Source organism: Gymnoscopelus microlampas (genome assembly GCF_963454915.1).
Source record: "Gymnoscopelus microlampas genome assembly, chromosome: 22".
In the NCBI taxonomy this organism is placed as follows: Eukaryota; Metazoa; Chordata; class Actinopteri; order Myctophiformes; family Myctophidae; genus Gymnoscopelus; species Gymnoscopelus microlampas.
The window spans coordinates 36058750-36076533 of record NC_139959.1 but is presented as its reverse complement, the minus strand read 5'-3'; the positions used below and the strand labels follow the sequence as shown (position 1 = coordinate 36076533).

General features: G+C 41.2%; 1 protein-coding gene across 1 annotated transcript; it reads right to left on the bottom strand.

Moving 5' to 3' along the window:
* Nucleotides 1-1617: 1617 nt before the first annotated feature.
* On the bottom strand, nt 1618-10865 carry LOC311039048 (uncharacterized protein; the record flags this gene model as incomplete). The annotated part of the gene is made up of 6 exons (XM_084048690.1): nt 1618-2287; nt 3035-4829; nt 7288-7364; nt 8093-8159; nt 10556-10658; nt 10804-10865. 5 exons carry the CDS (start codon nt 10863-10865, stop codon nt 3408-3410), a joined length of 1731 nt encoding a protein of 576 aa, XP_083904816.1. The 3' UTR covers nt 1618-2287; nt 3035-3407.
* Between the last annotated feature and the right edge of the window lie 6919 nt (nt 10866-17784).

Sequence of the window (17784 nt, the reverse complement as noted above, 5' to 3'; positions counted from 1 at the left end):
CAGGGGAACCTACATCAGCTGCCATCAGTAGGTCATTAGTGACCCTTACGAGGGCTGTTTTCGTACTATGGGCTGCATTTTTCAGCGATGCTGTTAATGTGTAGATGGTCCTGGAGTTGTGCAGCCACCACCTTTTCCAAAACTTTGGAGAGAAAAGGGAGGTTAGAAATGGGCCTGTAGTTGGCAAGGTTATCTGAGTCTAATGAGGGTTTTTTGAGCAGGGGTGTCTTTTTAAGGACTTTAGATGTAAAAATACACAAAAATGTTTTTTTTTCTTTTTTTTTTGCATCTATTGTTAGGTATGCCCATATGATGACCACGGATATGCTCTAAAAGTGTGAAAAACATATTTTTCATTTCACTACACCTTTAAGGCGTAGACAGACTTGTCCAGTCAGTGTGTAGTGTAATGATGGCAGTCTTCAGTGCAGAGGGAATGAGGCCAGACTGGAGTGAGAGGTTTATAACTTTGGTAATCAGGGGGCTTATGGCACAGATGTTTAGCTTTATTAGGGCTGTGGGGAAGGGGTCCAGGGCACAGGAGGATGGTTTCATCTTTTTGATGATGTCCTCAACCTCTCACTGCGTGATGGAGGAGAAACCGCGGACAGGCTGAGAAATCCCAGGCGGGGGGGGGGGGGGGGGGGGGGGGTAGGGGAAACTGGAGATGTGGAGGGACTGGAGAGCTGGGAGCGGATGGTGTCTACTTTTGTGGTGAAGAAGGTGATGAAGTTATTGCACTGATCCTCTGTGAATTCTGAGTGAGTGGAAGATTGTGGTTTGAGAAACTGATTAATGGTGGAAAAAAGCTGCTTGGAATTGCTATTGTTAATTAAGTTGGAGTAGAACTGTGCTCGTGCATCTCTAAGGGCTTTAGAGTAGGCCTTCTGGTGGTCCTTGTAGGCCAGTTTGTGTGCGGTGAGTCCTGTGGCTTTGAGATGCCACTATAGGACGCGCCCAGCTGTCTTCATTCTTCGCAGCTCACAGGTGTACCAGGGGGCTGTGCGTGAAAAAGTGACACTTTTTGTTTTTATTGGGGCGTGGAGATCCAAGAGACTGGTCAGGGACTTATTGTAAAAATCCACTGCTTCACGTACTGATGGAAAGTTTGCAGAGGAGAGATGTTGGAGGTCCAGTGTTATTGTGTCTGGGTTGATGTTTTTGATGTTTCTGAAGGAGATTTGGCGCTTAGGTTTTGCATGGGGGGTGGTGGAAATGGCAGCTCCATTTGGATGAGTTTGTGGTCAGACACACCTACTTCATGTACTTGGAGATTGCTGATGGGTACAGAATGGTAATGACTAGGTCCAAGGGTATGCCCCTTGTCATGTGTGGGGACGTTGATGTGTTGGGTGAGAAGCAGTCCGGTAATTGCAGCAGGTCAGAATCAGGCGGGCGGGAGCGGTTGTCAACGTGAATATTAATATCATCAAGTACAGTATAATCAGATCATCTTAAAGGTCCTGTAGAGACTTAGGTACGAAAAGTTTTCTGTTAATAAACTCGCCACATCCCTGTGAAATCTCTGGAATTTGTTTTTTTTAACAAATTCTCATAGCGCCTTGTTTCTACAAGGCGCTATGAGAATTTGTTAAAAAAAACAAATTGTCCAAAAAGGCATATTCCAGTAGAGAATCCAACATGTTCTTTCCACTTTCGATTGTTTTAGTGCCAAGGCAAAGAGGACGAGATAGACAATAAATAAGAAAGGAAATTTGATTTTAACAGTTTAATACGATTGGATATTCTACAGGTGTTTAATAAGGGCTATTTGTCCACTGTGCATACACAAAAGTCTATTGTACATTGTATGTATTTCCAGACGTCCTGTCAGGATGTAACAGGGAGTATGTGGTACAGACGTCTTCTTATCATGATATATTTGGTAGCGGTGAGGAAGCCAGAGGGACATGGACCTCTCTCAGAACAGCTCATGGTATTTGTACCATAACGCCCTCTTTTCCAGTAGAATGTGTTGAAGATATGGTCTGGGTTTAGTGCAAACCGGAGTGAAGAGACCAGGTCTAAACAATAGCGGTTCTGTGAACCTCCCTGTGTCAGCGGAAGCAGGGAGTAAAATGTTTTTTTGCAGGTGTCCTCTTGCTTCTCATGAGAGCACATCTGCATGCATTGCCCACACATACCTCTCTCAAAACCCCATTGTGTGTGGGTCTTATCTCTTGTTAAGGCCCATAGACTCATGTATTTACATTTTGCTGTAGCTATTTCAACAGCAGGTAATGCTGAAACCCCCTTGACATGGGGCTCCCTACCTACAAACATACTGCTGGTGATTAGTTAAGCAATATTACACGAGAGGGGGTGCTTTACCGTCATTATTGGCACGCCAGTGATGCGGTCAGGAACGAGGCGAAGCCGAGTTCCGCGAGCATCACTGAAGTGCCAATAATGTAAGGTAAAGCACACCCTCTCGTTAAATAGTCCCTGTAGCAGTGCTTTGAGTTTGAGGCACCGTCTCATCAACACAGCTGAGCTATCAATGCTTGCGCAGTGGAATGAATTCCAGTAGGCTATATGCTCCGTCGTACGACCGTGTCACGTGGCCAAAATAACTGATCTACAAGCTCACAACGCGTCGCGATGGCGACGCGTTGTGAACTTGTAGACCGGCTATTTTCGCCATGCGATACCTTTGTACGATAAAGTATAACATACACTGGACTGTTAACGAAATGGGAGTAATTTTACTTTACACAGGAGGATATTTATAACCTTCTAACCATTGATCAACCGTAAGTCCACCAAATAAGTCAAAATAACATAATATAACAACATAGTCCATTTTGCATAGCTGTTTGTTCTCCGGTGGCGGCGGTGGGTCAGGCTACTGTCTGTTTGTTTTCCTACCGTGGGACAGCGTGACTTCACAGCACAGCTGTCCCATATATGGTCTAATCAGGTGCGGACTGCATGCGGAGTGATTTATTAATGTGATTAGGCCCGTGCTATGATGCTGGTTTGAAGCACGGCTAGAAAGCTATTTCAACCAATCAGATTGCTTGGTCGGAACTACCTGTTGTATAATATGTGTTCACACACACTCCACTTAACATTGTCCATGACCTTCATCAGGTGTCTGAATAAACATTCAGACACAAAGTCAGACACATGATTCCACTTCATGAGTTAAAACATTTTAAAGGCATTTTGTCAAATCTTTGTGTCCTGAGGTCGTAGTCGAAACATCCTGTGTTTAATCTCTGAAACAGTCAATGTGTGTCCATGCCGTACCAGGCACCCTGTTGAAGTGTCCTTGAGCAAGGCATTGCACCTGTCATTGATCGTTTACTTTGAAGTTGCTCTGGATGATCATGTCATAAAAAGGATGACAGTTAAATGTAATGATCCAACTTCAGTGTGTCCAACTCAAGTACATTGGTACAGTTTTACATAAACCTAAGATGTTCAGCGAGGAATGGGTCGGTTTGAAAGAGAAACAATATCATCCTTGAACTTGCAGCAGTTCCTTTGCTCATCACTGTGTCGATGACAAAACGTGCCTTTTCATGTTTCACTTGCTCGACGTGGGCCTTATCATACTCTTCTTTGATAATCACGTTATTCTCTAAAAGTTTGTCCAGGAGACTGTTGAGGACAGGATCTGAAATGCTGTTGATGAATCTGCTCCGCACGTCACACAGTCTGACTTCTGCTGGAAGAGTCAGTGTGCGTTGAACGTGTTGCTTTCTATCAGGAGCTATCCCAGGAGCTGTTACACAGCGTTTCCATGCACAGTCAGAGGTGTTACTGTGTCTTAGAAGCAATGTAACACGCTTAAACCTGCCCTTTAAAATCACATCAAATGTTTCGATGTAATTGTGATAGGATGTTTCATCAACTTCAAATGTTGCGATATCAGGTTGAATTATGATGGAATCATCTTCAGGGGAAGTGGAGAGGGTGTATTCTTGCTTTGGGATTAGTTTACAGGGAGGGTTTCCAATGTAAATCTCTTCTCCAACTAGCATCCTCCGTCTCTTCTGCACTTCATCCAGTACAACGTTCCCAGGTAGCAGCAACACTTTCAGGGTTGATGTGGTGTCATCATCATCATTACCATCAATAGGTGGTGGATAAAACAGTGACACCAATGCCTGGACAGGACTGGGCTGGACAGGAATGGGCTGGACATGACTGGGCCCGAACAACTTCTCGATGATGACACCAAATAAAGATAATCCAGTTACATCTATGATAACATGAGTTTCTGTGATCATATGGGGTTTGATCAGCTTAAAGCCATCATCCATCACATGGACAACAGACAAGGATTTGCCTCCACCCATGGAGAGGATCTCACAATGTGGAAATTGTAACCGACACACAGACCCCTGAGTACCTTTTATGTCAAACAGTGGTCCTGCAGGCCTCTTCATGCCAAGCTGGGATAGAAGCCCTCGATCCCAGGGGACTGTCCTGTAAGTCACATATCCCTCTGTCTTCATCTTAAACACCAGGCCGGTCACGTTGCATTGGAACAGTCCTGCTTGGGTGCAGTGGATCCTGTAGCTTTCCTTGTTTTCTACAACAATGATATCAGGTGTAATTTTCTGTGTTTCCAGTAGTGTAACATCATTTACACTGTGGGACCGCTTGGCTCTGAAACTTGTTTTGTTCTCTAAACATGGAATTTGGCTCAGTGAGGGTAAGCTGTGAGAACGAGGCAGAGAGATGGATTCTTCTATCCCCAAACCACTGAAGCATCTACTTAGATCAGATTCATCTGGGAGCTCCAGAGAGGGATGTAGAGAGGACAGTGATTCTGTAACATGATGTTCTTCAATCTCAGCATGCAAAGGAATAGTTCCCTAAAAACAGAGAAAATAAAATAAATTCATGGATATTAAATACACATAAATAGAGAGTAACGAAATAAGACTGTTGTACAGCTCTTAAGAATGTACGGTAAATATCACTCAATGCTGACTGATTGTTGTGATTCCTGACTCTTTGCCAATGTTTTAACATGCCTTGCCTCAAAGGCAGTAGATGGCACTCACGCTACACACAACCACAGAGATAAGCAGTACCGCCGCTAGGCACATGCGCACCACGCAGGGCACCACGGTGCCGAGGGGGCACCAATATAAGCCAAGCCGATCATCATTATAATTAAATGATGAATTATTTTATTTAAATGTAAGATTAATGTAAGTACGGGGGTGCACACGCTTTGTGCAATTTAAAAATACATATTCATTTTTACAGACAGCAGCTGAAGTACGTCTTGTCATGTCTGTCTGTCTATCAGTCCCTCCTGGTACACACAACACCACAGACCACTTTCTTAACACGATGAGGAAGGCTTGACATCGAAACAAGACATTTTCAACAGGCGATAGAAACAAAATGGCCGATCGCGGTAAAAAAAGTTTTATCAGATGCATGGTACCTAGCAGTAAATGTGTTAAATGCTCTGTTTTCCTGTTGAAACGTAAGAATGTATGTGCCATGTTCGGCCTACTGCAGCAACGATAAAAATAAATTAAGAAGTGAAGAAAATAAACATTATTAATTTCCATATATTTTTATAAAGCTACAGGGAGCCATTAGGGAGGGGCTAAAGAGCCACATGCGGCTCCAGAGTCACGGGTTGCTGCTGACCCCCAAACTAAGCCGATTCTCAAGTGGTTGTTATAATTCAAAGTTCTCTATAATCTGTGAGGTGTTTATGTTAATGACTGTATCAATTATGATATTATTATCCTTCTATCAAACGCTACAGGGCGAAAAGGAAATGTCTGTTCCACTCACAATTTAGGTGGCATTTCAAATACTTATTCCTTCAATTAATCCAATTAATGAAATAAATAAAGGTTTACAGCTGTTGCCTGTAGCCTAGAAGTGAAAAAAATGGAGTGTGTTCTCTTCCTCTCTCTCCCCAAGCACAGCATTTTCACTTTCATTTATGCGGCACAAGTTTTTCTTTTCTTTTCCAGACAGCATCCAGGCTAGTGGTCTTATAGATCTAGAGGTTTGTACCACTTCAGACAGCATCCAGGCTAGTGGTGTGCCTATAGACGAATCCACAGAACAGCAATCATAACTGCGGTGTCAAGCGGCTGCCGTTCCGCACCGCGACACCGCAGTTATGATTGCCTACAGGCCAGTGTTGATTTTGACAGCACATTTTGATTTAGTTTTAGTCATAGTCCTTTGAGTAAAATTCCATTTAGTTTTGGTCATATTTTAGTGCGTCATCTGAAATGTTTTAGTTTTTGTCTAGTTTTAGTCAACCAAATATCATAAGATTATAGATTACTAAATCTGCAGTTGATTTAGTCGACTAAAATGTATTTTGGCGGTGCCTTGATGGCGTCATAATGGCTGATTTTACACATGGTTGCATGCTGAAAATAGGCTATTTTCAGAATGCAACACCCGAGCGCAACCAAACATAAAATGACTTGTCTTTTATTTCTACTGGATCTCTTCTCCACTAGTCCCTCACTAACATTTTAGTCTAGTTTATATTTGTTGACAAAATTGTCTGTATATTTAGTCTTAGTTTTAGTCATCATAGCTTAGCTTTTATTTCGTTTTCGTCAGTGAAAAAATGTAGTTGACGAACATATTTCATCATAGTTTTAGTCGACGAAATCAACACTGCTACAGGCAAGCGCGTCTGTGGATTTGTCTATAGGGACTCTGTCTTTAGATAGACTCTGCTGGTTTTCCATCCTACCAGATAGTTCATGAAATTCATTTGAGTTGAGAACTTCTGGGTTATGATCTCACCTCTGGTTTCTCCTCCATCTTCACGTGAGGTTGACCTTTGACCATCTTGCTCTCTCCCTCTGCTACCCCCTCCTCCTCCTCCTCTTCCTGCTTCCTCACCCGTGATGGATGGATGGAGAGAAAGAGAGAAAGAGAGAAAGATGGATTTTTCTGATTGTTTTGAATCTTGCGTCTGACAAATATTACATAGCTTATTATATTATATAAAAAACTAAAACACTTTAACTAATAAAAAACTAAAATTAAACTTTAAAGGCTTTAAATTATTATTATAAAAAAGATATAAACATACATGTATGTAAAATTGCAACATTATAATCTCTTTCAGTCAGCACCACTGCCCTAAACATGTAGTGTTGTTGTTAGTAGGAATAAACACAGAAGCACCCGGGAAGAAGTGGTCTATGAAAGGGGAGGAGCAAAGCTGAGTTCCTGTTTCTACACAAAAAAAGGAAGTGGTGCCCCCAGATTTATCCAGCCTTTTTTTTTTAAACGAATGGGTTCCCAGATTGTCAAAACTATAATAACCTTGTCACCAGGAGAAAGGGGAGGTGTTGATGTCTGATCCATGGACTTCATCTCCATCTGACCAGACTGTTTCATCTCTACAGAAGAACAACAAACAAACATTCATTACACATGATGAGTATAGAAGACATGAAGTCTGATACATTGTTTTATGACTGTACATAAATATCACTGTAAACTCAATGAACCATATTCGGCCATTTTGTTCTTACGTCATACTTGGAGGTGGCCCCTCCCCCTCCAGTATTAAGTAAGGGTTAAATGCACACCGTTTGAACATTAACATTAACATTAATCATATCAACCAAATTAATCAAATGGTCGAATGCCTAAGCTTAACCTTGGACGAATTACGAGTCGCATCAAGGAAGACCTGCACAGATCATCTTTGGCTCCTACAGTATATGGAGAAATCCAGATTTTCTTCCCTCGTGTCAGGACCCAGTATTCAGGGTTTGGCAGGACAAGGGACTTGACCAGCTTGCCAAATGATATAGTGAAGGTATAATGGAGTCGTTTGAGAGGCTAAAGAATAAGTATGGGAGAATAACAATGGGAAATGTATTTGGAATGTCAGATAGGAGAAAATATTTGTGTGTGTGTGTGTGTGTGTGTGTGTGTGTGTGTGTGTGTGTGTGTGTGTGTGTGTGTGTGTGTGTGTGTGTGTGTGTGTGTGTGTGTGTGTGTGTGTGTGTGTGTGTGTGTGTGTGTGTGTGTGTGTGTGTGTGTGTGTGTGTGTGTGTGTGTGCGCGCGCGGGTGCGTGTGTGCGTCTGCGTCCGTGCGTGCGTGTGGCTAGAACCTTACCCATCTTCATCTGACTCTTTTCCATCAGCTCAGACTTCTTCTCATGCATCAGTTTCCTGTATTCCTCCTATATTTCTCACATCAACAGACAATGAGATAGTGAAGCTACATCAGGCTGTTAAAAGACTGTTCCTTAACGAGAGCTGACAACTCTCACGCAATGAGCGTGAGACACACATCAATTAAATTATTGTATCTGAAGTAGCCCCACCCGTTAACTGTAGTGAAAAGCAGAAATGTTAAGTGCGTGTGGAGTGTGCGTGCGTCTCTTTTATGAAGGACACTGTGCGCATTTACGCACAAGTCATCCATAGATCATTACAGTATATCCCCAGACGTCACCGACAAGAGGATCAACAACATAGATCTTAAGATTAACTAATGTTCTATGCTCTACACATCCAAAATGTTAGCTGCCAGGTGTACACTGGAATGTTCCCTGTCCGGTCAAGTTTGTAACGTTTATTAACTGAATTTCACAGACGTCTAATTGTTTATAAATCCTTTGTGTGTCATGCTGCGCTGCCAAGAGCAGGCAGTTAAAAGGGGGAGGGACCTTTGGATGCATGCATGTGCAAAAAGAACAGATTTTCAAGCAAAAAACACCACACGTTATTAGCTTGTAGATTTGTTTTACAAGCTAACAAGAGAGAGAGTGAGAGTTCTATTGCAGAAGTGAGTGATTAAAGGGATTTGACAATTTAGAATAATACGTGTATGTGCAGTCTGTCTTGACTTTATAGCTATCAGACTTTTATGGAAATCAATGTGAATATTGAATAGGAAACATTTGGTGCACACATCAGTCAAGGTGCACCATATGACCAATAGGAGAGTAACCGCTCTATTCCAGACCAATCTAAAGCCGCAACCGTTAACCATTACCCGTGAAATACGGATAATGGAGCTGGCACTGTCCCTAAACGCTATTCTGCACCTGCTATACCCGTTCTGCATTATGCCGATGGAGGCGTGCCCGTGGGCGTGTGGTTGCTATATCCCCAAAATTGCCATTCTGCCCACACACCTTTGGGAAAGCGCACAGCGGACTCTTCCGGGTATTGAAAACCTCAAGGGATGCGTCCGTGACGTATATACCATGCGACCACTTAAACGTAAGATTTCAGAAGCTAGAACTTTTGACACGCTGATGGAGTATATTATAGTATATTGTGGGTAGTATATCGAGATGACAGATATGGGACATTAAAAAGGATAAATTAAACAAATGGGACAGTTTAATTAGAACACAAAAGAAATCGCTACAGCCTCAGTAGATAACCAGTGAAATTACGGTATTTTACAATGCCTCTCAAAGAGATTGCATTGGCAGCTGCAGTTCATCGTTCCATCGTTCAACGGACCGAGTAGCCGACTAAGTCGACTAAGTAGCGGCGCTGTCTCAAAAGTGGGCGTGAATTTGTAGGCCTCCACTTCCGGCCGTGTGTCTCTATTGCTTCAGTCATCAAATCAATGTCTCTGTTTAGCTTGTTGATGGATGAAATGAAAACATTTACCCATAATGTTCCCATGTTAGTTAAGCCTGTTAAAGTATCAAACTCCCTATTAAAATGCACCAGAATACAGGAAATTATATCTGCTCTGTTTAAAAGTTTCTGGGGGATGACCCCCAGACGCCCCACCAAAATGATCACACCCACACTATTAATCACCACCTACCACCAATTTCTGCATTCAAATTATTTGATTTTATCATTTTTAGCTTTGGAAAATGATAGCACACCCACCGAGTGCAACATACCAGCTCTACCTGGTTGGGGTATTACAACTGGTGTGTTAAACTGGGTGCAACATTAAGTAGGTACAACAATTAATACAAAACATAATTTGGCGTGCGGTGGTGACTCTATGGGTCGATAAATTAATTATAGATTACAGATCAGGGTCTCACTAGGTCTAAGAGAACAGTTTAATGTAAGTAGAACACTGTAGCTTCCCTATTCTGGGGAAAACATTCTGTGGAAATAGCAGATCTACAAGCTCACATGAGGAACCCGATCAATTTAATAATACATTATTAATAATAATACATTTTATTTGTACAGCACTTTATATTTGAACCAAATCTCAAAGTGCTACATATTAAAACAAAAACGAATAAGTGTAATCGTAATAATAATAAGGGTAATAATAATAATAATAATAATAATAATAATAATAATAATAATAATAATAATAAAACAGTGAAATTAATACAATTGAGATCAAAGGTCAGCTATACACAGTTAATAATGTGAATGTTCACCTCAGAATAAGGACGCTAGGGTTCATTTGGTTACCTGGCATCCCAATTTTTGACACATTTTTGAACATTTCAATAAAATTAATGTTATTGTTTATTTTATATGTCACTGAATAAATGTTAGACATGTATTTGGAACCGCTACATTGTAGTTCATGTATTCATTAGAACATGTCATGGAGAGAATATTGGGTTCTTACCAGGCTGTTAGCTGACTCATACATGTTCCTCTCTTTGTTTTGAGCATCAGCCTCCAGGTCCTTAATGTCCTCAGCTGGATCTCCTGTTGACCTGAACTCTACTCTGCTCACCAACACACAGAGAATGAAAGAGACAAAGTTTGACATCATATTCATTCAATAAGTGATAATTCTTCAGCCTGTCTGGGGTCAAGAAGATGGTGAGAACACATTGTATTGGTTCTGCTTTCTGTGTGATGAACACTCACAGCAAGCGGACATAGAAGTCACGGCGGCTCTGTGTGTAGTCTTTATGCCAAGACTTCCTCATGTATAATGCAGAGATAGGTAGGGCTGTGATTTTTTTTAATTTTTTTTATTTAACCTTTATTTCACCAGAGAAATCACATTGAGACTAGTGTCTCTTTTACAAGTGTGCCCTGGCCAAGAGAAGAGGCAAATAAAATGTTACACAGCTCTGCCAGTAACGACAATACAGGACAAAACATGACATCCGTAATACCAAAGACCTACTACCAATAGCACCAATACAGACTATTTAAAATACTAATAACAACAATACATCATAAAACTAATAAACTAATATAAGACTAAGATCACAGCAATTGCTACTTGTCAAAGCAGGAGCAATGGTTGGAGAATGTGCCCATGGCAATCCTCTTAAAAGACACTAGAGGGATCAATGAAGCCAATTTTAATCTGGTCTGTAGATCGTTCCATGACCAAGGCCCAAAAAACGCAAGGTTTTTTTTCCCTGCCTCAGATTTAGTAGTGGGTACGACATAGCGCATCCAGGCATTCGATCTGAGGTTAAGCGAATTTTGGACAAGATTAAATTTTGAACAAATGTACGAGGGGGAATTTCCAAGAATGGCTTTATATATAAAAGTGTACCAATGTAGCAACCCAAGCTGGAGTCCAAGCTGAGAGAAAGACAATGATAGAAACGACAAAGAGACATAGAAAGAGATGGGAGAAACAATGAGAAACAAATGATGTTATGACATAATATTCTATATGACATATCTCTAACTGTACAGGTGGAAACAGACAGTTTGCCCTTTGTAGTGTAAACTACACCTCCCCACCCAACCAACCAACCAACAAACAAGTAATAATAATAATAATAATAATAATAATAATAATACATTCATGCCTTATCTACTGTACATGTGTATAATTGGCTCATAACTCAGGACAATGTCTACATCCTCTACCAGGAAGAAGAACTCAGATATATTAATTAACACTCGCATGACGGCAGCCAGCCCATCCCCTATGCAGTCTAAGCTAAGATCAAAATGACCGTTCGTTTCAGCTATTCCATTGGCCAGTCTCTCCCCTCTGCGCTCCAGACGATCTGACACCAGCGGGGGATACCATTGTCTTTTAAATATCTATTAACATTTCATTCCCACTCAGCTCACATATGTTTTCAGACTACATGCAGGCAGAAACATTATAATATTGGCTAACTGGGAACGTGAATGTGTAACTTGTAACGGTAACTGCATATGCTGTATGTAAAATCTTTATGACAAAAACGTATAAAACAGCGCCATCGCTGTAGCGGTACATTAAACTCTTGAGTGAAACATGGATAGCCTATAAGCACTACTCAACACGCGGCCCCAACGCAGCGTCTCTGCGGCCCTTCATGGTCAAATGTCCTGTTATAACTGTTATAAACTATGCATTATACCATAGTTTTTTATGCATTTCGGGGGTTTTGAGATTACAACATTTAACTGTTTTGGAATTTCTGGCTTCATTGAGAGTGTAGACTAGAGTGACAGGAAAAATAGGGCAGCAAGAGATAGAGGAGAAACACGCTGAAGATTTCGATTTTTTGACTTTTTGTGCCTTTCTTGATAGTGAAGTGAGTTAGACAGAAAACGGGGAGAGAGAGATGGGTAGTGACACGCAGCAAAGGCCTTCGGGATCGGGACTCGAACCCGCAACGCGCTGCCAGGCTACATTGGAGCCTAGGTGCCCGGACCGCTAGGCCAGCAGTCTGTGCCAAGGAGAAATACACTAGACATGACCCCGGTAGATTCAAACCCGGGTCCTCAAAACTCCTCAAGGAGCATGTTCATTCATTCATTCAACCTTTCCTTAAAATCCTCAGAGAGATCATTGAGGGAGACCCTTATTTATAATGATGCAGAGATTACACATATCAACATAAGAACAACAAAAAGACAATCAGTTAAAACAGTTGCATATAGGTAATGAACAGGTAATGTTATTGAGTTAGGGTTAGATCATGTTGGTCACTAACTCTGTGAGCCACCAGGCACCTGCCACCTGCCCCCCCGACACACACCTGGGGGAAATGTTGTTCATTTGAATGCAGACAAAATGTGAAAGACCCAAATTTAACAAAATGGTTCCCCTGGTTTCTGAGGCCCTGCCCTTGAATGTATGGGTTGAATAAGGTGTGTGTGTGTGTGTGTGTGTGTACACTGACTGATGTGCATGTTGTATCTCTCTCCACCTCCTCCCATATAGGTTCCGCTGTTGCTCCTGCTCCTGGGAATGGAACTCGGCGAAGGTGGTGGTCTTGTTTCGGTACCGGCTGGGCGGCGGGTTCAGCCGCGGGAAGGTGATCATGAGGCCCTTTGATCAGGCATGTTGACGCTGCCCTGACGGCGGCTTCGAACTCCCGGGATTTACGGACGAAGCTGTAGAAAACACCCTGAGCCACCTGTTTGGGAAGATACAGAAGAACTGCTACGAGGAAGAAGAAGAGGATGATGAAGATGACGATGACGACGACGAGGCCGCCGCCGACGATGATGATGATGATGATGGGTCAGTGTGTTCTGGGAAGGTCAGTACCAAACCTCACCAAGAGGCGTTTGAGGCCTGTCTGGCGGGCATCTGTTGTCAGAAAAACTAGACAAACACACACACAATTACATCTAATTTGGTTCTCAATAGTAGTGGGTCCACTCCGGGGACCCCCAGGGGCCCGTGAGGCCATTCCAAGGGGTCCCCAGCTAAAATCTGTTTACCCACTTTAACCTTATATACATCGGCTATTTGAAAATATATAATATATGCTTTGGCAAAAATCACAAATCAACAAAAATCTTGAATGGGGGTTCCGATGGGAGTCAAATAATTAATTTGTGGGTTCTTGACAACGTGTGTGTGTGTGTGTGTGTGTGTGTGTGTGTGTGTGTGTGTGTGTGTGTGTGTGTGTGTGTGTGTGTGTGTGTGTGTGTGTGTGTGTGTGTGTGTGTGTGTGTGTGTGTGTGTGTGTGTGTGAGTGTGTGAGTGTGTGTGTGTGTGTGTGAGAGAAGATTGTTGGGCCCTGACCTAGTTTGTAGACGCTGGGCAACTTCAAATAAATGAATAAATATATAAATTAATTTACTTGGGGTCAGGTATGAACAGTTGCCCGGAATTCCATTTGAACTGTAGGCTCTGTGTATGTGGGCTCAGAGCTGAAGCGTTCTGTGTTAGATGTTGGATTAAATGCTTTTTTTTGCACACTGTTTTTGATTATATTAACCTCTAACCTATGTCATTAAGATGTTATTAAATATAGTTTTCTTCCAAAATGTTTGCCAGCTGTTGCCATATGCTGTATCTTCTAATAAATGTTATAATAGTGAATGCTGGAATAGTGAGAACAGGGCAGATACACTGATCCTGTCTCATTAATAACAACCACTGGTAGAAAGTTGAGTATGAGTATTTCCAATTTTCAATGCTTTTACTTCTACTCCACTACATCTCAGAGGCAAATATTTACTCCACTAGAACTATTTGAATACTTTAGTTATAGTTACGTTGTAGATTTGAATTATTATTACAAAACACACATTAACCACCTTACCCCATTTAAACTTTGGCTATTTGAAAATAGGCAATCTACAAGCTCACAACATAGATCTGCTATTTTATATAGGACTATAATAGAGTTGATAAAGGGTCGTAAATCCTGCTCTATGTTAATTCAAACTATTTGTAGTTAAACCGCTGAAAACCCAGTGTAAAAAGGATGAGACGAAATCAAAGACAGACACAGGCCGGTTCTCAAATTAAAAGGTTGACATTGTATTAAGAGAAAGAATCAATCCAAGAGGCAGCACCGTACAGCAAAAATATCTCTCTGATATTACAAATACAGGCAATAGTATTTACACACAAGTTGGAGTCTGGATATAAGGTGGATCCTAACGATTGGTTAAGACCCTCAGACGTCAGATCATATCTGATGAGCTGTCAGGCATCAGGGTGTCATCATAATAAGTTGTTGTTCATCTTACAGTGTCCTTGTGTAAAACTTTTGGTTCCATAAACAAGTTATTCCTTCGATATCATAGGACATGTGGCAGGTTTATCTGTGACAGGGTGACAGCTAACAATGTTAATTAGTGACAATATCCCGGTCATACAGGTCATCTTACACAGATAAAGGTCATTTGACATTTAATCACAAAGCGTAGACCAAGACATGTTTTTACTGATTGGAAACATATGGAGCCGGCACCAGATAGCAAATATGGAGCCAGCTACATGGCCTTGGTAGAGAAAGTATAGTAGAGTTACAAAAGGCATGTTTAAAAGACTTAAGTACAGGCCCAAAAAGACATCACTATATTAATTTGACTGGTTAGATCGATATTTCTAGATCATATCAATCTGGTCCACAAAACATATAGTTTTAACTCCATCAGACTACTTTCTACTTTTGGTGCTTTAAGTACGATTTGATACTAATACTATTTGTACTTTTACTCAAGTCAATTTTTAATTCCGGACTTTTACTTGCATTATTGATCCTTTTACTTAATACATTCTTAGGAAAACTGTTGATTCAAAATAGAGCCACTAGGCTCCCCCATCAATGGTCATATACAACCAGTGTCAGAGAGATGCATGTCAGGTTCTCCCAGACGACAGTGACGGAGAAGCCGACATCATCACTTCCTGTCCCTTTAACAAGTGTCAAGACATACCACAAGAGCTAATTTTCTAGTCCCTAAATTTAGAACACAGTTCAATGCAAGGTACAGTGCTGTATCAAACCATGATTGCGTGGAATGCACTGTCAGAACTGATTGTAAAGTTTTAAACAAAATCAAACTATAAGTTAGTTATCTTATTGATGCCCATACATGGTATTGATATATATTTCCAAATATAAAATGTAACCAAGAATTCTAAGCAAGCCTGTCTCTTTTAAAGAGGTTTAAACAGGTTAAACAATTGTCTGCTGATAATTTGTCCTATGACTGTGCCAGGTTATATTGATGCTTTTGAGATAAAGCTTCTATCTTACCAGAAATGATGTTTTGTTTAGTTTCCTATGGTTGATATACCATTGCTTAGAGCCTGTAATAGCTTAAGTGTGAAATAAGACCCCTTTTCTTATGAGAGGAAAACAGACCTTTTGGGTCTGACCTCTATCTCTGGCAAATTGGTGAGAGTAAGGGTATGCAGAAATTGTTTCTATAAATAAAACTGAGCATTTCTGTGAGTGTTTCCTGAACAGAAAGGCCCATAGTTTCAGTTACTCTAGGCCAGACAGTTCCTCTGAGTGGGACATGCTTTATCTGAGGTACAACTGCATAACTACACATTGGGTTTAGATTTAAATGTCATCGATGACAACAGAAATTAGCTTCTTTTTTTCCCCCCTCTCATTTAGCAGGCCATGACAGCACACAAAGGTGCACATGCACACACATGCAAAAAGTCTCCAAAATAACTGTGTGTTGTACCCCACTGATAATTTCTAGCATCTCTCTGTGGAAATCTATTAAATATATCAGATAAATCACGTATTCTTCCTGAACAACGTCTTATATAACATACACATAAACAATTTCTAAACAACTCAAGGGGCTTAGAATGTACTAAGCCAACAATAGAACGAAATAGGTCATGTATGGTTACTCAGTCCTACTGGAAACCAATCATACATATAGCTAAGATAACATGAGTGACGTTGTCTTAAGCATCTACATCTATCTCTCCCTCTCTATGAAGCCAGCTTACAGGGTCAGATTTTTTTTTCCTAAATAGTTTCTTACTATTCCTTTGCTTGCACCCTATTGAGGCATCTAGCCTATTCTTGTCCCCCGGGAAGTGAAAAGAATCCACACGGCTTTGTGAGGTATATAAAAGGTGTTTACAGCTGTCAGCTTCAGGTGAGATGGGATGAGGGAATGCTATTTCAGACCATCCTACTATAATTCTAGTAACCTCTGTTTGTAGTGGTGTCACTACCCGGTTCTCCTCACTCGCTGGAGCAATTGCTCTGATTTTGCACACAACCATTACCATCTGAACTTAACTGTGAAGCCCATTTTTCAATTTCATCAAATCTCAGCTTCTTATTAGCGTTTATGTGTCAAACAATGTCGCCTCCCAGGTTGCCAGATCATGTGCGCATATCCCTCCACGGATGCGTCGACCGGGTATGGTCTAGTTTACCTAATTTTCCTAGAGTGTGTTGGTCCAAAAATTCTCATTATTTATTTATCTATTCAGTTCACACTTTACCTTTTATTTATTTATAACAAATTCAATTGAATTACTTTTAGTGGTTCATCCCAACATGGGAGCATTTCAAAATGTGTAATGTTTGCACCAAATTGTTCTCTCACTGGTGCCTTTGCACTGTATTCTGAGTTATTCAGACGTGACCTCCTTAAACCCATCCCCCCATCATACACATGCTGACACCCTGATCCCACTTGTGTTGTAAGTGTGTTAAGGTGTAGGCGTGTGAACTAGGCTTAAATCCAACACCTATGGATCCTATGTCCAACCTGACCTAAACCTTTGTGCACCTTGGTGACCACTAGATAGGCTTGCTCTAGGGGCACCTTGGTGAGTGCATTTCGTCCCGTCAATATTCCAGTAGGAATACCCGGGAGAACTTTGCCATACTAGGCCTGGCAGGGGCCATAATATACTTCTATATACATGGAACATAATATACACACTGTTCTATGTCATTATAAACACCTTAATCTAGTCACAGTACTTATAACAGCTTCAAGCTTCTCTTTATCTTGAAGGTCTGACCATGACTAACCATGATACTGACCTGATACTGGCATGAACTGTTTTTTTTTTCACTGCACACGTGGTTCAAGAGTATCATAAATATGACACATAAATCTGGAGGGACAGCAGTTCCAGAGAAGAGAGGCAGAAAGGCAGAGCAACTGAGACATCATGAGAGCTATTGCAGTCTTCTTCTT